At 39.8% G+C, this 19,464-nt stretch overlaps 1 protein-coding gene across 1 annotated transcript in view; it reads left to right on the top strand.

The window, feature by feature from the left end:
• LOC111158304 (kelch like family member 32) overlaps window positions 1–19,464 on the top strand; it is a 201,235-nt gene that overhangs the window by 98,402 nt on the left and 83,369 nt on the right. The window contains exon 5 of the mRNA XM_022520257.1: window positions 8,638–8,853. Coding sequence (XP_022375965.1) covers window positions 8,638–8,853 — 216 coding nt within the window. The remainder of the gene's footprint in view (window positions 1–8,637; window positions 8,854–19,464) is intronic.

Here is a 19,464-nt window from a genome sequence, read left to right as displayed (position 1 = left end):
AGGAGCTGGGATCATGACCTGAGCCAAAGGCAGAGGCTTTAAGCCACTGAGACACCCAGGCGCCCCACTTCTGGGCTTTTTGAGGGGATGCAAATAAATACCCAGTAGTGGGATTACTGGATCATATGGCATTGCTATTTTTAATTTTTTGAAGAACCTCCATACTGTTTTCCACAGTGGTTGTACCAATTTGCATTCCCACCAGCCGTGTGTGAGTGTTCCCTTTTCTCCACATTCTTGCCAATACTTGTTATTTCTCATCTTTTTGATAGTAACCATTCTAACTGGTGTGGGGTGATGTCTCATAATGGTTTTGATTTGCATTTTTCCAAATGACAAGTGATGTCGAGCATCTTTTCTTGTGATTGTTGGCCATCTGTGTGTCTTTTTTAGGAAAATGTCTCCTCAGGTCTTCTGCTCATTTTTAAATCAGATTATTAGGGGTTTTGTTTATTTGTTTTCAAATAAGTTCTTTATATATTTTGGATATTAACCCCTTATCACATATATCATTTGCACATATCTTCTCTTCAGTGGGTTACCTTTTCATTTTGTTGATGGTTTCCTTTACTGTGTGAGGTCTTTTTATTTTGGCGTAATCCCAACAGTTTATTTTTGCTTCTGTTTCCTTTGCCTGAGAAGACATATCTAGAAAAATATTGCTGAGGTCAATATCAGATGTTTTTCTTTGTCTATGTTTTCCAATGTCTATGTTTTCTTTTTTGGGAGTTTTATGCTTTCATGTCTCTGATTTGGATCCTTAATCCATTTTGAGTTTGCTTCTGTGTATGGTGTAAGAAAGTGTTTCAGTTTCATTCTTTCACATGTAGCTGTCCAGTTTTCCCAACATTATTTATTGAAGACACTGTCTTTTCCCCATTGTATATTCTTGCCTCCTTTGTCATAGATCAATTCATCATATAAGTGTGAGTTGATTTTAGAGCTCTTTATTCTGTTTAAGTGTTCTATGTGTCTGTTTTTGTGCCAGTACTATCCTGTTTTGATTGCCATAGCTTTGTGTAGTATATCCTGAAATCTGTGCTTGGGATATCTCCACCTTTGTTCTTTTTTTTTTTTTTTAAAGATTTATTTATTTATTTATTTGACAGAGAGATCACAAGTAGGCAGAGAGGAAGGCAGAGAGAGGGGAGGAAGCAGACTCTCCACCGAGCAGAGAGCCCCATGTGGGGCTTGATCCCAGGACCCTGGGATCATGACCCGAGCCGAAGGCAGAGGCTTTAACCCACTGAGCCACCCAGGCGCCCCCCCTCCAGCTTTGTTCTTAAGATTGCTTTTGCTTTTTGAAGTCCTTTGTAGTTCTGTATAAATTTTAGTATTATTTGTTCTAGTTCTGTGGAAAGCACAGTTGGTATTTAGTAGGGATTTCATTGCATCTGTTAGATTGCTTTAGATAGTAGGGGCATTTTAACAACATTCTTCCACTTCTTGAGCATGGAGTATCTTTCCATTTGTTGGTGTTATCTTTGATTTCTTTCATCAGTGTTTTATAGTTGTACTGGTCTCTCACCTCCTTGGTCAAGTTTTTCCTGGGTATTTTGTTCTTTTTGGTACAATTGTAAGTGGAATTGTTTTCTTAATGTTCTTTCTGCCACTTTGTTATTAGTGCATAGAAGCACAATTTTTTAAAGATTTTATTTATTTATTTGACAGACAGAGATCACATGTAGGCAGAGAGGCAGGCAGAGAGAGAGAGAGAGAGAGAGAGAGAGAGAGAGGAGGAAGCAGGCTCTCCACTGAGCAGAGAGTCCGATGCGGGGCTCGATCCCAGGACCCTGAGATCGTGATCTGAGCCGAAGGCAGAGGCTTTAACCCACTGAGCCACCCAGGTGCCCCCACAATTGATTTTTGTATATTAATTTTGTGTTTTGCAACTTCACTGATTTCATTTGTTACTTCTAATAGTTTTTTTTAAGATTTTTTTTTTAAATTTATTTGACAGACGGAGATCACAAGTAGGCAGAGAGAAAGGAGGAAGCGGGCTCCCCACTGAGCAGAGAGCCCGATGAGGGGCTCGATCCCAGGACCCTGGGATCATGACCCAAGCCGAAGGCAGGGGCCTCAACCCACTGAGCCACCCAGGAGCCCCACTTCTAATAGTTTTTTGGTGGAATTTTTAAAGCTTTCTATGTGTGATATCATATTATCTGCAAATACAGTGACAGAGTTATCCATTACTAATTTGGATGACTTTTATTTCCTTTTCTTTTCTGGTTGCCATGGCTACAACTTCCAGTATTATGTTGAATAAAAGTGGAAAGACTGTACATTCCTCTCTTGCTCCTGATCTTAGAAGAAAACTCTCAATTTTTCACCACCATATATGATGTTAGCTGTGGGTTTGTCATATATAGCCTTTATTATGTTGAGGTATGATCTCTCTAAACCCACTTTGTTGAGTTTTTATCATGAATGAATGTAAAACTCTATCAAATACTTATTCTTTATCTATTGAGACGATCATATGATTTTTGTCCTTTGTTTTGTTGATGTGTGGTGTATAATGTTTATTGAGTTGTGGATATTGAACCATCTTTGCATTCCAGGAATAAATCACACTTGATTGTGGTGAATGATCCTTTTAACGTATTGTTGAATGTGCTTTGCTAATATTCATTGAAGATTTTTGCATTTTTGTTCATCTGGGGTATTGGCCTGTAATTCTCTTTTTTTTTTTGTAGTGCCTTTGTCTAATTTTCATATCAGGACAATGCTGGCCTTGTAGAATGTATTTGAAACTTTCCTTCCTCTTTCATTTTTTTGAATAGTCTGTGGAAAGTAGTAGTAACTCTTCTTCTTCTTTTTTTTTTTTTTAAAGTTTTCATTTATTTATTTGACAGAGAGAGAGATCACAAGTAGGTAGAGAGTCAGGCAGAGAGAGAGGGGGAAGCAGGCTCTCCGCTCAGCAGGCATGCTGAGGCAGATGCGGAGCTTGATCCCAGGACCCCGAGATCACGACCCGAGCCAAAGGCAGTGGCTTAATCCACTGAGCCGCCCAGGCGCCCCAATAGTAACTCTTCTTTAAACATTTGGTAGAGGACGCCTGGTTGGCTCAGGTGGTTGAGTATCTGCTTTTGGCTCAGGTCATGATCCCAGTGTCCTGGGATCAATTCCTGCATCAGGCTCCCTGCTTAATGGAGAGCCTGCTTCTCCCTCTGCCTGCTGCTCTTCCTGCTTGTGCCTGTGTCTTCTCACTCTCTGACAAATAAATAAATAAAATATTAAAAATAAATAAATAAAGTGTTTGTTGGAATTTCTCTGTGAAGCTGTCTGGTCCTAGACTTTTGTTTGTTGTGAGTTATTGGTTACCAATTCAATTTCTTTACTAGTATTTGGTGTGTTGAGAGTTTCTGTTACTTCCTGAGTTTTGAAATATTATATGTTTCCAGGAATTTATCCATTTTTTTCTAGTTTGTCCAATTTGTTAGTGTGTAATTTTTTGTAATAGACTCTTATAATTCTTTATATTTCTGTCGTGTCAGTTGTTATATCTCTTTTCTTCCTCATTTATTTTGTCCTCTCTTTTTTTTTCTTGATGAATCTGAGTATAGGTTTATTAGTATTAATTATCTTTACAAATAACCAGCTTCTGGTTTCATTGATCTTTTTTATTTTTTTTCATCTCTATTTCATTTATTTCTGCTTCAATATTTATTATTTTCTTACTTCTACTAACCTTGGGCTTTTTTCTTTTTTAGCTTCTTTAGGTGTAAGATTAGATTGTTTATTTGAGATTTTTCTTGTTTCTTGAGGGAGGCCTTGTTAGTGAGTTTTTAACAGATGTTCAGTATGGTCAGATTCTCATAAAAAGAGAGGCTTGAGAATTTGATACTGGAGGTAGAAATTTAGGACCCTGCTGTAGGAAGTCTGGATAGGAGATGATGAGGAGCAGAGAAAGAACTGCTAAAGAGGAAGAGCAAACAGGATTTGGTGAATGACTGGTTATGAGGGAGGAATATGGGCCACGTTTTAAGATCCTGATGTGCATGGTTGGTTGTGGTCATCCAACCACATCTTCATCCATTCCATACTGTGGAATATCCAAGAGAAGATGTACTCTTACAGGTAGTTGGGAAAATGAATTCAGAGCTGAGAGAGGTATCGACTGCTTGTATAGACAAGGAAGTCATTAACATATGATCAGTTTACAACTCAGCTGTATGTTTTTTTGTTTTGGCCATCCTTCTTTTCCCTTACTTAATGGTATAGGTTATTTATTACTTTTATATCTAAAGGGGACCACATTCTTCATTTTGACCTCCTTGCATCAGTGTTGAATCAGGGTTTGTGGATGCCAAACAGCAGTGCTCAAATATACTTTATTATTCCTTGCCTACCAAGTCCGATGTCTACTTTTCATGTGTCAAGTTGTGCGTGGTAAGAGGTTTTTATTCATTATCCCCATGATAACCCTATGAGCTGGTTGAAATTTCCGTTTTGTAACTGAAGAACAATGGGAGGTTCACTGATTGAGCAAAGTCATGGACAATGGTAAGTGTTAGGGTTGGAATTGAACCAGGTTGACTTGATTGTATGCACGGCCTTTGCTCTTCACCAGGGTGGGTTACCTCCAAGTGCCTCTGTCTGCTGATGGTTTTTTTTCTGCCCCTTAATGCAATTATTCTTTCCTTCTCTCTGATATAAAAAAGACTTTTTGAAAAAAGATCTAGAATATGTATATGAAAACATTAATAGTGATTATCTCAGCATGGTGATATATGAATGGTTTTTGTTTTCTTTTCCATACTTTTCCTGAATTTATGGAATAAACATTTATTACTTTTTATAACTGGAAACATAATGGCACTATTTATATAACAGTGATTATTTTCTTCCATGCACAGTATTATAGGTGGGCATTTAATGTAATTTTTTTTAAAGACTTTATTTACTTATTTGACAGACAGAGATCACAAGCAGGCAGAGAGGCAGGCAGAGAGAGAGGGAAATGGGCTCCCTGCTGAGCAGAGAGCCTGATGAAGGGCTCGATCCTAGGACCCTGGGATCATGACCTGAGCTGAAGGCAGAGGCTTTAACCCACTGAGCCACCCAGGGGCCCCATTTTTTTTTTCTTTTTTCTTTTTTTTTTTCATTTAATGTAATTTAACCACTGCTTCCCACCTCCCCACATCACATTTATGAGAATCTCTAAAAGCATTATTGGTATTATTTTGCTTGCACAAGGTCTTAGCCAAAAGGACAAGAAATGATGATATTGCTTAAAGCTCACAAAGCGCCAACAAGAGGAATGCATGATGTAGCATCATGACCTCACTGAAGATGGTTTATCTTTTTTCCCTGATCTTCCTACTTTACACAGTTTAAACTACTGAGTAGCTAAGTATGCATGGCAAAGGGAGTGGAAACCTGTGACATGTATAGAAAGCACTGGAGATTTGGGGAAATTATGGTTTTTTGTTCTTTTTTTCAGATTTTATTTATTTTTAGAGGGTAGGGAGGGGCAGAGGGACAGGAAGAGAGAGAATCTTAAGCAGGCTCCACACCAATTTCGGGGCTCAGTGTCACGACTCCGAGATCATGACCCGAGCCCAAACCAAGCATCAGACACCCAACTGACTGAGCCATCCAGGTGCCTGGGAAATTATGTTTTTAAGTAGAAGAGAAGAGAAATGAAAAGGTAAAGATAGGGAGTAAACTTTTAACTGATGTTTCTCTTGTAAAGTAATATATGTCTCAGTTCATTTCCCTTTTGCTGTTCAGACAGACACTGATGCTTTTCCAGTTAGCTTCTTAGTTCTCTACTAATATGAAATATTTGTTAGTTTGCATTTGGGAGTTATGTAAAATTAGACCCTTAGAAAATGAAAACATTTCAGGACTGGGGAAGCAGGCATTCATTGACTACCTTCAAAAGAAATGCAACAGAAAAGAAGCAAAATTAAGGTTAATTTTGGTTAATTTGGTTAATTTGGTTAATTCTCTGGTTCTCCATAGTTCTGAACCAGACTACTTTTAAGCTGAAGGCATCTAATTGGAAGAAACCCAGTATCTCTCTACAAGGAAATAAAGATGCTTGATAAAGAATATTTGATTGCTTCTACGTAATTCATTCCCAAATTTGTAGTTTTATGTACTTCTTGGCAGGAGAACAACTGGGGATAAAAACATTTTTGCTGGGCTCCGCCTGTCCACCTTTAACTTTGCTGAGCTTAGCTGTTTCTGCTTCTGCACATGCTAAGTTATCTCCATGCCGTGCTGCTGGGCACTGCCTCAGGACCTTGAGCCATGTCTTGGACATGTGCCTGGGGTATTTGAAATGCACTGACACCACCTTGACTTCACCCAGCATGCCTCTGGGGGCCTGCAGAGTGATTTACGGGGACACCAAAGTTATATTCAGGACCCTGAGCAGTTAAACTTGCTACATAGATGTACTGACCAGAAAGAACATTCATTCCCAGGAGTTGGTCCTAAAGTACTTTATGGAAACAAGGGTGACATGTTCTTTACTCCCAGAATAAAATTTACCAATCCTAAAATGTAAGATTTGGAGAACAGTATAAGCATTATTTGAAATAATTGGTGCTAGAGTTTAAAATCTTCAGTATTCCTTTGGTAAAATCTGCTGAATGGGAAGCCAGGATATATTGATTGAATGGCAGTGAGTGGACTCTTAGATACTTGAGTTGCAATGAATTTTTAGTGGTCATCTGTAGTAAATTTCATTTTAAAGCTAAGCGTTTATTCCTTTTCAGTTGTGTTGGCAAAAAGAGCTATGAGGAGCCAGAATCTTATGCTGATTCCTGAAGTCATCTGGCTTGACTCCTGTTAGAATATAATTGAAGTGTCATCTCCCCTCCTAAGAAATGGAATCTAAAGTAAAAAAAAAAAGAAAAAAAAATCAGGTAGCCATGATGATGATGCAGCTGTTACTCAAAGAGCCGTTTTTGCAATTTCTTTATTAACATTTTATTCTGGAGAACAGCACTGTCCTATAGAAACACAATGGGAGCCACATACATCATTCTAAATTTTTTTTAGTAGTTGCATTAAAAAAAGTAATAAGAAACAGAGGAAATTAATTATAATGACATAGTTAATCTACTGTATCCAGAAGAATATCATTTTAACATATAATCAATATAAAATTATTAATGAGATATTTTACATTCTGCTTCTCTTCTTCCTGGCATTTGGGGTACTTTAACACTTGGAGCACCTCTCAAATCAGATGAGCCATATTTTAAGTGCTCAGGAGCCACTTGAGGCTAGGGGCTACCATGCTGGACAGCACAGATTTAGAACGCAGTCCTTTAAACTACAAATATTCTGAAAACAAAACATTCAAATAGAATATAAATATTTTAGAAAGTGTTCTTAATATTCCTGGATGACTAGAAAAGGGGAAAATATGTTGAAAACTACTTAAATAGCTCAGTGGAGTGATATAGCTATCTGATGGTATTCTGCATTCCTTAAGCTGGTGGAAAATACCGCTCACATATTCAAATTTTCAAGTTAAAAATGGGGGGAAACAGGACATTTATTCTACTTGAAATAAGTTTGCTATCATCAAGCCTGTGTGCCCACTGTGATTCTCGCAGAGTTAAAGAAAGTTACCATGGGAGTCATGGCTCTCAGGGGGCATTATTTTAGAGCCATAGCTATGAACTTGAGAAGTGGTAGGGACAGGGAAAATCCCCCCAAAATGAGCATTGCTACAGGAACTCCTTGAATAAGAAGGAAATATTGTCATTGGTTGTCTGAACATTTGAGGCTAACAAAAAATAAAGAATAATTATAAATTGTTCATCTTAAGTAGGTTCAATATAGAATTATTTAGGACAGGAATCTTTTCTGAGAGATTCCTTCATTTCCTGAGACCTTATGTGTAAAAAATCTGTGTTTTAATTTCATTAAGTCAGGATGGGTTCTTTTTACTCAGAGACATACTTCATTTGAAGTTTTGGAAAAAGAAGGGTCCATCTGTCTTCTGTAGTTTGTGTCATCAAATCAAAACTCCTACTTTACCTACACGCACATTCTCTGTAGTTGAATGAACTTCTCGCCTGAGAGCTGTGAAATACAGAAAGGGTAAAAAAATCAATTTTCTTCATTGGTAAGATGTGTTTTGCAAAGTAACATTTCAGTCAGCGAAGCCAGAAACTCCTCTCAACCCCTTTATTAAGACGTCTTTAGGGCACCTGGGTGGCTCAGTTGGTTAAGCATCTGCCTTCGGCTCAGGTCATGATCCTAGAGTCCTGGGATCAAGTTCAGCATGGGGCTCCTTGCTCAGCGGGGAGTCTGCTTCTCTCTCTCCCTCTCCCCCTCCCCCCACATGTGCTCTCATGCTCTCTCTTGCTCCCTCTATCAAAAATAAATTTAAAAATCTTTAAAAAAATATGTCTTTAAATATATGGGTTTTAAGAGGGACAAAGTAAGGAGAAATGATGAATTCTAGAACATGCAGTTCTCTGCCAAAGTCATAGTTAAAGGATTTTTTTTTTTTTTTTTTTTTACATTATCAGTGGAGTCCTATTTTCCCCACTCCTGTCATAAAAACCTTAGTGAATCAGTCTGAATTTCTTGCCTGCTCTTTCTTGGATTAATTTCTAAGAGATCTTTTTTTCCCCCCGTTTTTATTTTTTTGGCACCCAGGAATTAAATAGCTTTAATTACTTGGATCTGTACAGACTTGCTGACCTCTTTAACCTCACTTTGCTGGAGAAGGCAGTGATCGATTTCTTAGTGAAACATCTCTCTGAGCTCCTGAAGAGTCGCCCAGAAGACGTTCTAACGCTTCCTTATTGTCTGCTCCAGGAGGTTCTGAAGAGCGACCGCCTGACCTCCCTGAGTGAAGCGCAGATCTGGCAGGTAAGGGCGCCCTGAATGGGTTCTCTTTTGGCAGGGAAAAGGCTCGGAATGGTTAAAAGTTGAACAGTTGAGGAACGATGATAACTATTTTGTCTGGTTCGGTTCTCCTCAGGGTCAAAGGCAGAAGTCATGTTCCCTTGGTGGGCAAGTGATTGGAGAACACCAGCCCTCAGGGCCCGGAGGTCTCAGCCACTGCTCAGCTTAACTCGGGCTGTCAGAGGTGTGGTTTCTCAGTCGCTCACTGAGGCTTCCCAAAAACCTAAGGTGGGGGGGGGTTACATCAGAAAGAGTCAAGAATTTCTTTTCTCCCAGTGAAGATAGTTTCTTAAACTGAATATGAGAAAATCGGATTGTCAAGCGCCATAAATGCGTATTTAAGACCAATGGAAACAGAATAGATTCTGGGCTTTCCTGTAAACAATTCAGAACCATTTCTTTGTAGCAGCTGAGAGCAGCTGGGACCTTAAATGAAATGAAGCTCTTCTTGCACTGCAGTGGAAAAATCTCCCCCTTTAGTTCATTCTGCATTCATTGCTATTTTCCTAAACCCTGCCTTTCTCCTGACGTAGCATTCTTTCCAAACATCCTTTGTCTACGGGATGGAGGATGTTTTGTGTTTTCGAGTTGATTATTCAGTTTAAATCCTTTTCTGCTCATCCCCACTGGCTTTACTTGAACAATCCACACGGTGTCTTTGGGAAACAGTCAGAGCCCATCTTATCCCTTTCGTTTTACATCGCCCACCTCACTCTCTGAACACTGGCTCGCCATCTTGTTATACCTTCAAGATTTCAGGATTAATTTATTTATAGACGGAATACATGAGAGAAAAACAATAAAATATACATTTTATTTATATACTTTTTTATATACATGTTCATGCTATTTATATACAGAAGACGAGAAAATACAAAGTCATCTATCTGTTAGCTGATTGGACACTAAATTCCTGGTATTTTAGCAAAGGACATATGGAGAGTACTCTAACCCTGGCCAGGACAGGCAGAGGTAGCTGTTAATTATCCAGCACCTGACTCTACTCACTGATAGTTTTCCTGATGTCTTTCTCTCTCTTATTTCTCTCTTTTTATTACATTAATCAGCAACTTCCTTCTTTACTGTTGCTCTCCCACTGAGGATAGGAGCTATGGTGCTGTGAGGGCCTTCCAGGACCCGGACTCTTCTTATTGACTGATTGTCACAGTGGGCTTGAAGGACAGTTGTTATCACTCCGTGTTCCAGATGAGCAAAATGGGGTTTCAGTGCCTTCCTGAGGGTTCCAGAGAAGAGCTAGCCTACAGGTCATGTCTGCAGACACCTGCCCTCATCTCTCCAGTATTCCATGCTGTCTTGACAAAGAAAATGTAAGGAAAAAGAATAAGCCATAATTTTATTCTGTTTCTTAGGTATTTCTGATAATGTTTATTCAGGCAGAGGTCAAAAGTTGGTAAGGATGAATTGTTTTGTTTTTTTTGGTAAAGATTTTATTTATTTATTTGACACAGAGAGAGAGAGAGAGAGAGAGAGAGATTGAGATCACAAGTAGGCAGAGCAGCAGGCAGAGAGAGAAGGGGAAGTAGGGAAGCTGCTGGCTCCCTACTGAGCAGAGAGCCCAATGCGGGTCTTAATTCCAGGACCCTGAGATCATGACCCGAGCCAAAGGTAGAGGCTTTACCCACTGAGCCACCCAGGTGCCCCAGGATGAGTTTTTGGTATGAATTTTAATTAACAGTGGTTCTTCCCTATAAATGCGAATATCAACATTTTCTGGTCAATTCAAAATGGGAGATTGCTAAATTTTTCTTCACTTCCCAAAGGGAAAAGGAAAGACTTGGAATGAGTTCTGCATTTAATTATTTCTAACCGAATTGAGATCTGAGCTAGTCATCCTTGTGGCTTCTCTCTCTTTTTGTGGCATGGTTGAAGGGACTGCCAGAGACGTAATGTGCAGATGTCTGAGTATCCAAAAAAAAAATTCCATACTGTCCACTTAAGAGTTATCATAACTGCCTTTCTTAAGGTTACTAATATTATCATGTAGAATTTTAAAAACTGGTTTCTGCTGCAGGCAATATCTTTTTTGTACTTGGTCCTCAAGAAAGAATTACAAGACTCACATAAATATGATCAATTTAGGCATTCAGCAGGCAATAAGAAACTGTTTTTGCTTTATCTTAGTAAATAAGTAATTCCCTCATACTCAACCCAATAGAGAAAAATTAAATCAGACCAGCTATATTGCCTCAAGTATAGTTAAGTTCATCATTTTTGCTGAGGTTATACTAGTAATGCAATATACCATGGAAGAATCTAATATTCAGCCCAGGGTGAAGATTGGGTATGCCAGAGGATTAGTGTCAGGGTGCTTTATAGGAGTGAATCTTGATGGACAGGCTGGAGACAGATCTACAGAATCTCATTAAATCGCTGAATTGTTCATTACGGAACGTTCTCACTGTAATAAAGTGCTCATTGACTTTGACAAATCCCCATCCCATGTCTTAAAGAAGAACAGTGAAGCAAGGGGTGGGAGAGGAGAAAGGAAATTGACACAAAGTAGGACAGGTAATAGAGAAACGGATGGAGGGGTAGTGCTCTTTGATTAATATGTGCAACTAGTAACTTAAGGCGAGAGCCCAGTAAACACATGCACATGCACATGCACATGCACACGCACACACACGTGCACACATGTTTTACACATATGCTTCTTCCACTGTCAACTGATAATATAATCTGGGACCTCCCCTTTCTTTTGGTAAAAGGTCTCATTTTCATTATTTACCAGATTTCACGCAGTCTGTCTCTGAAGACGTCATAAGAACCTTTCAATTATTCTCACTGAACAAACTCTTTCTTACTTTCTCCTGCTGTCCCTTTTCCACTTCCTTTCCTGATAAAATGTGCTGCAGGCTGTGATAACCATTCTGTGTGTGGAATCCCCCAAGATTACGCCTTATATCTGTTCTTTTTTTTTTTTCCCTCCCCCATCTGACCTTTTTGAACTTTAAGTCTCTTCTCTCACAGAGGGCTTCTTCATCCCCATAAACGGTTTTTTCCTCCCTTCCTTGGCCTGAAACTACTTGGCCTGTTAGGTAACTTCTCTTTACATTCATAGGGTAATGTAGAGACTTGCACTGTATACACACGTTAATGTATAAGGGCACTGAAGTCCCCTCAGAAAAATGCTTTTTAAAAAAATTCAGTTGAATTCAGCTTAACAATTTAGTCTGATGTTTCAAGGCCAGCGATTTCTAGGTTCCAGTTGAAAGACACCAAATTTGTTATGGGGCTCAAAGAAACAGGAGACTAAAAATGAGCAAATCAGCTGGAGAGGAAATGTGGGCATGAGGTCACATACATTCGTGACCTGGCAAATCTCCACCAGTTTTATTTGGTTTTCGGGTCTTAGCTTTAACATAGGACTTTGGTTTCAGTAGGGTCTTGTTAAATTTTTCCTGTTAGCTTCAACATAGAGTTTCAGACTTCTGAGCTGGGGTCCTGCTGTAAAACTTGAGTGAAAAATGAAACCATTCCATACCACTCCCCTGTATAGGGTCTGTTTTCATTTTCATAGGAAGTTCTGGCTAATCCAGTTTTTCCCTGAGGGAAATGCATTCTCTGCCTCTTCTACCCCGAATTCTCTTTTACCAGAATGAAGGCTCAGAGATCACTTTTCATGGGAGTGGAAAAAGACCAAGTATGATGTAAATTCTTACATTTGTTAGCACACAGAGAAGATGTGGTTCTCTGTCCATCACTATTTGTGAGCACCTAGGAAATGCCCCAAACCATGCTGGAGTGTGGAAGGCCAAGTATATGTTTGTTAACTTGGTTTTCCTCTCCCATGCCTCACCCCAAATAGGAAGGAACCTTACGATTTTTTTAAAAAGTATTTTTTTATTTATTTATTTATCCATTCATTCATTTATTTTTAGAGAGAGAGAAAGAGAAAATAGGGGGAATAGCAGAAGGAGAGGAAGAGAGAAACTCAAGCAGACTCCATACTGAGTGCAGAGCCCAACACAGGACTTTGTCTCACAACCCTGAGATCATGACCCGAGCCGAAATCAAAATTCAGACACTTAGCTGACTGAGCCACCCAGGTGCCCCTGATTTTAAACCATGAGTTCAGTTCTCTGGATTATTATTTCATCTCTGAAACAAGAAGGATATTTTAAAATGGATAAAGATAGTTGGTGGAAATAAAAGTGACTGTTTCTTGAGCACGTATTATGTGCTATGTATGGTGTTAGAAGCTAGATCCTGTGGTAAAAAGCTTTCCAGAAATATTCTACTATTGGGTTAGAGAGATTTAGTTTAGTTTTATCTCTGAATGTGGAGAACTTTGTTTTTTCCTCAATTTATTAATTTATTTACTGATGCTGTTTTCAGTGAGGAGGACTTACTATAAGAACGATATATACATCAATGCTTTCTGTCATTATTAACCTTGGGTTGAGGGCCCCTCCTTTTGTATTTTAACCAAACAATTCAGTGGTCACATCACCGATGTTAAACGGGATCAGATCTCAGCAGGGACAGTCTCCTTTACCCAGGTCATATTCTACTTTAGAATGGCAAGAGGGATGAGTCCCCTGATTTGGGGTTGGGGGTAATCATGTTTACATTTGTCTTTGACTATGTGTCCCCAGAGGCAGAGGTTGTGCCTGTATGTTTGCACTGAACACTGCCTTGGTCTCTTGCTCTCTATAAATAATGAATAAAAACAATAATGTGGAGTTTTCATATTAAAATGTGTTGAATATTAAAATGTATCGAATGGATAAGAATACATCCTACTATTCCTACACTGGGCTGTATTTATTCTGGGAATTGGTATACTAAATGAATTTGGCCTTTTATCTTATTTCTTTAAATTTTTATTTACTTATTTATTTTTGAAGTAGGCTCCATACCTGGCACGGAGCCCAACACAAGCTCGAACTCATGACCCTGAGATGGAGACCTGAGCTGAGATCAAGAGTCAGCTGCTTAAGTGACTGAGCCACCCAGGTGCCGCCCCTGAGTTTGGCTTTTTAGAACTGCATTTTTCCTTATATTTTTGTTGGAAATTTGGTTCCACAAGTACTACTGTTAGTAACACGTTTACTTTATATCTCTAGAGACACGAGTCACACATTGTTTAGAGTAGTCAACAACCTCAGATGCCGTGTGCTTTTGACAAGCCCCTTCCGGGCTTTTATCTATACCACAAAACCACCCACTTACAGTTTGACTTAGAAGGAATCCCAGAAGGTGAGCCCAAACAAAAAGCGATTCTCCCTTTATGGTTAGAAAGTAGAGACACTAGTGATATACGCAGCTTTCATCTTTTATCTCTTACTTTATAAATTGACCCAAATGTACTTCTGGCCAGGGAGAAACAAGGACTTTGAACAGTACTCTGTGTGAAACAGTACTGCCGTAATACTTCGTATTTGAATATCATATCACAATTTCAAGAATGCTTCTGCATTTATCATTGCTTTGTTGTCCTGGGGTGCAAATGGAAAAAACGGAAGTAACAAGGCTAGAGATCAAATTCATGTCTTCTAATCTTGGGCCCTTCCTGCTTTGGTCCATAGCTTCTAAATTCAGAGCGGAAATTCAAAAGTACTTGGGAGTGATGGACACAGAGGTGTATCAAATTAACTCTGTGGCTTATTTTTATTTATTTATTTATTTATTTGACACACAGAGAGAGAGAGAGAGAGATCACAACACAAGTAGGCAGAGAGGCAGGCAGAGAGAGAGGGGGAAGCAGGCTCCCTGCTGAGCAGCGAGCCTGATGTGGGTCTCGATCCTAGGACCCTGAGACCATGCCCTGAACTGAAGGCAGAGGCTTTAACCTACTGAGCCACCCAGGCGCCCCTTATTTTTTTTTTTTTAAGATTTTATTTATTTATTTGTCAGAGAGAGAGCGAGCGAGAACACAAGCAGGGGGAGGGGAAGAGGCATAGGGAGGAGCCGACTCCCGGCTGAGCAGGGAGCCCGATGTGGGGCTTGATTCCAGAACCCTGGGATCATGACCTGAGTCATGGGCAGACGCTTCACCAACTGAGCCACCCAGGCGTCCCTCCTGTTATTTTAAAAGAATTTTGGAAGGGCTGGATCATTCATGTTTTCTGTTGTGGTTCCCAGAGATTGAAAGGATAGTGGCCAAGCCTGCCTCCCCCCTGTCTGTGCCGTGGTGTTGGTTCTGACTCGGCTCTGTGGCAGGCACTTCCTTCCTCCCTTCATTTATTTCAAATACTGTTGAGTGTCTGCCCCACCCGATCATGGGCTAGTGAGTCGTACTTTTGCCTGCTATGCGGTGGGTTCTGGGCAGTCAGAGTGGAAAGGACTGACGGGGCCCTGCTTTCATGGATCTTTCAGTCTGATGTGAAGCTTCCCACCTGCTACTCTTTCCCACCATGCTTGATTCCTTCCCAGTGGGGACGGACCTGTGCCAAATAATGTGCTAATTTGGGGCTTGTTGACATGATCTGGGTACATTGGAAAATGAAATGCTTTTGTTTGGGCATTTCAACACGACGTAGCATCCCTTTCCCTTTTCCTCACCGTTTTCTTCATTGTTAATTCTTGTTCATTGTCCCTACATGCTAAACTGCTTGGCAAACCCCTGTCAGTTAGTGTTGTGCAGTGCAAACCTCAAAGAATCAGACTGTGGGTGGTCATTTAATCAGAAAATTCTGTGAGTAGCATTCTCATTTTTATTTTTATTTTATTTTTTTTAATTTATTTGACAGACAGATCACGAGTAGGCAGAGAGGCAGGCAGAGAGGCAGGCAGAGAGAGAGGAGGAGGCAGGCTCCCTGCTGAGCAGAGAGCCCGATGCGGGACTCGATCCCAGGACCCTGAGATCATGACCTGAGCTGAAGGCAGAGGCTTTAACCACTGAGCCACCCAGGCGCCCCGCATTCTCATTTTTAACACTTGGACCTTGGTAACTAGAATTGGAATAATGCTGTGGCCTGAAAACACTTATCCCCAGATGAGACTATAATCTTTCCTTATATTCCCACCCTTCCTCAATTCAATGTCATATACTCATGGGGCATTACTTTTTTTTCAGATATGTACTTTCTGGGTATCTTCATGGTATCCCACTTTATTTTTTTACTTCCCTTTCCTTAACCTAATTAAATGTTAGTACCATTTCTTGATTTTCTTCCTGAAACATTTGGCATTCCCTCCCTGCTACATACGGTCTTTACTCCAAATGTAAGGAGGATATCTCCCCTTCCTTCTTCTTCTTCTTCTTCTTTTTTTTTAATTGCAGTATATTCTTTTTTTAATTTATTTTTTTATTAACATATAATGTATTATTAGCCCCAGGGGTACAGGTCTGTGAATCGCCAGGTTTACACTTCACAGAACTCACCATAGCACATACCCTCCCCAATGTCCATAACCCAACCACACTCTCCCTACACCCCTACCCCCAGCAACCCTCAGTTTGTTTTGTGAGATTAAAAGTCTCTTATGGTTTGTCTCCCTCTGATCCCATCTTGTTTCATTTATTCCTTTCCTACCCCCCAAACTCCCCACATTGCCCTTCAACTTCTTCCAATCAGGGAGATCTCCCCTTCCTTCTTACAGGTGTTAGGGAGGAGAATAAACCACGGCTCCTTCGAATCCCAAATAGTGCTGTGCCCTGAGGAGGTTTTATCCTCCAAGGGCCCCCAGCTGGACACTGAGCAGAACTGCTAGTTCAGGGCTGGGTGCTCCAAGCTTCCGGAGGTGTATTTAGTCATTTGTCCTGAAATACAGGCAGCTAATTCCTGAGGGAGAACACATTCCAGAGGAGCTTGACTGGTGGCCTTGCTGTTCTCTGCCTGGGCCGTGCGCCTTTGAAAGATGCCTGACACATTCATTTCAGAGGGACTTTGCTTCAGCTAATCCTCAGCACTAGAGCTGTGCATTGTCAAGTAGCTGTGAGGGGCAGTGATTATCAGAAATTACAGGAGACCTAACTTGTATTTGTGCACTGCTGTTCTCAAGAGGTAATCGGGGGTTTTTGTCCTTTTTTTTTTTTTTTAATGAGCACAACAGAACAACAAGGTGATTTATGAGATATGACATATTTATGTTCTCCTCTTCTAATTTTCACTGTGATTCATGTTGTTTCCACACTGATACTTTGTTGTTGCTGCTGTGCGAAGGAAAAAGGTGGCTGGAGAATATTACTTCTGCATTGGTGGCCTGCAGTAATATTTGCTGCTACCTGGGTTATCAGGGATTTAAAAATAAAACCCAATTCTAAGCTATATATGAGGTAAAAACCCTGAGGTTAGGCACAGAAGTTCATTAATAATAGCAACAATAACTATTCTTTACAATCCCAGAAAGCTTCATATTTTAAAAACATTTTTCCATACATAATTTCATTTGAGTCTGTCTTCAGCTTATTAATGTTGAGAAAGCAAATATTACCCAAATTTTAACAAGTCAGGAAACTAAAGCTCACAGAGGGCAAGGGATTGACTCACTTCACAGTGTATGTTCAATGGAGGTTGCACTGTATGCTCTTGAAATATATCAGATCCTTAAGAAAACAGAAACTCAAAGTACCTGACTTGTCTTTTCATACGTCGAAGAGGTTCTATTTATCTATAATGAGTAATCTAGCAGTATACATTTCCTAATAAATTACCAGTTTTCGTCTTCACCTGTTGAACGGCTTTGTGGAAAGTCGCAAACAGGACTCCAATAAAAGCAGCAAGAGAAATTGTAGCCAAGGGTGTTTCTTTATCAGAGCCTGGAAAATTGGGGCTCTAGGTGGTTTGATGAAGAGAAGTGACTAGAGAATTGTGGCTGAGGTAGGGAGCCCCCTTGCATTCCTTCAAGGCACAGGTGATGAAGTTGGAAGCACGAAGAGAAGTCCCATAAAGGAGGATCACTTTAAAATCCCATCAAGGGATTTAAATCAGTTTGAAAGAGAACCTGGAGCATCATTATTTTTGCTGCAGCCGTACAGACTGTGGTGGGAAGTCTGCAGGCTGTTGGAAATTGGATGGAATGAATGGAAATGAGTAATCATGATATTTTTATTTTATGAACACTACATTGAAAATTTAGAAATTTAAGTAGCAGAAATTGACAGCTGGGTGATGGCTTAAATATGGGGCTTAAGAGAAAAGGAGAGAAAAGTTAATTTTTATTGGACTTGATAAATGTTTGTCTCTTTCCAGAAGAAAGGAGTCTATGACCCATATCCTGCATCTCAGACTATTTCTATGGGAATCCTTATTGGGCCAGTTGACTATCTAGAGGCTCCGGAGACCATAGAGATTTCCCGTTCTGGGCATTCTAAGGGACAAGATCTAAAATTAACCATGGAGTGGCTCAGAGGCTCCAAAATTATTTATATTCGAAAGAGATGTAGACGCCTTGACATTGATTGAATAGTGACATTCCTACCCACTGCTTCTCCTGCCCCTGCCTCCAGAACTTTAGCTTCAAGTAAAAATAAAGAACACCTCAACTTGGCACATCCAGAGGAGAAGGGTGTCCTTTCTAGTATAGATAACAGTCATCGGCAGCGTTCATAAAGATAATTCTCAGACTTCTTTTGTGCCCATGCTACAGAGCCATACATTCTTCTGGGTTGAGGTTTTACTCCCTGATCTGACCACCACTTTGTGACTTGGGGTGGTACATTGGAGGAATGGAAACAGACTTTGACATTCTGACAAAACATGACCAGGAAGAAAAATCCTCTTAGGAAAAAAAAATTCTTTATGAATTCTAGAGATAGATATCAAAAATTCTGGACATTACAACAGCCAAACTATGAAAAGAACCTAGGTGTTTACAACAGATGAATGGATAAAGATGTAATAATTATATACAATGAAATACTATGCAGCCACCAAAAAATGAAATCCTGCCATTTGCAATGATGTGGATGGAACTAGAGGGTATTATGTTAAGTGAAATAAGTCAATCAGAGAAAGACAATTATCGTATGATCTCCCTGATATGAGGAATTTGAGAGGCAGGGTCGTGGGGGGAAGGGAGAGAAAAATGAAACAAGATGGGATGGGGGAAGGAGTCAAACCGTAAGAGACTCTTAACTCAGGAAGCAAACTAAGGGTTTGGTAGTAGAGGGGGGTAGGAGAGATGGGATGGCTGCATAGCAGACATTGGGGAGAGTATGTGCTACGGTGAGTGCTGTGAATGGTGAGTGCTGTAAGACTGATGGTTCAAAGACCTGTTTCCCTGAAGCAAATAATACATTATATGTTAATTTAAAAAATATTTTAAAAATCTGGACCTTGCTTCCCTTTGTCCAGAGGGAATATTACATATCAGTGTCAGTAAATGACACAGACATTACTTATGCTTCAAGGATAGAAACCAAAAGGAGCCCTGCAAGCTAGAGGTGGCGTGCACACATCTTTGTGTGTGTTCTTGTTGATGAGAAATGCCCACATGCTACCTCCTCTGACCACACAAGGAAATCAGGTAATTGAAGGAGTGATGGATGGTGCTCTGAAGTTTAAACGTTTTAGAAGGACCTATCTTATTAACACTTTAAAACAAGTGAGCATAATATCATTAATTTTGATTAATTCATTTGCTCTTAATATAGCTTTTAATTTG

The sequence above is a fragment of the Enhydra lutris genome, unplaced genomic scaffold, assembly GCF_002288905.1.
Source record: "Enhydra lutris kenyoni isolate GAN:26980312 unplaced genomic scaffold, ASM228890v2 scaffoldscaffold58, whole genome shotgun sequence".
Taxonomy (NCBI): domain Eukaryota; kingdom Metazoa; phylum Chordata; class Mammalia; order Carnivora; family Mustelidae; genus Enhydra; species Enhydra lutris.
The sequence above is the reverse complement of the archived record's forward strand: the minus strand, read 5'-3'. Positions and strand labels throughout refer to the sequence as shown.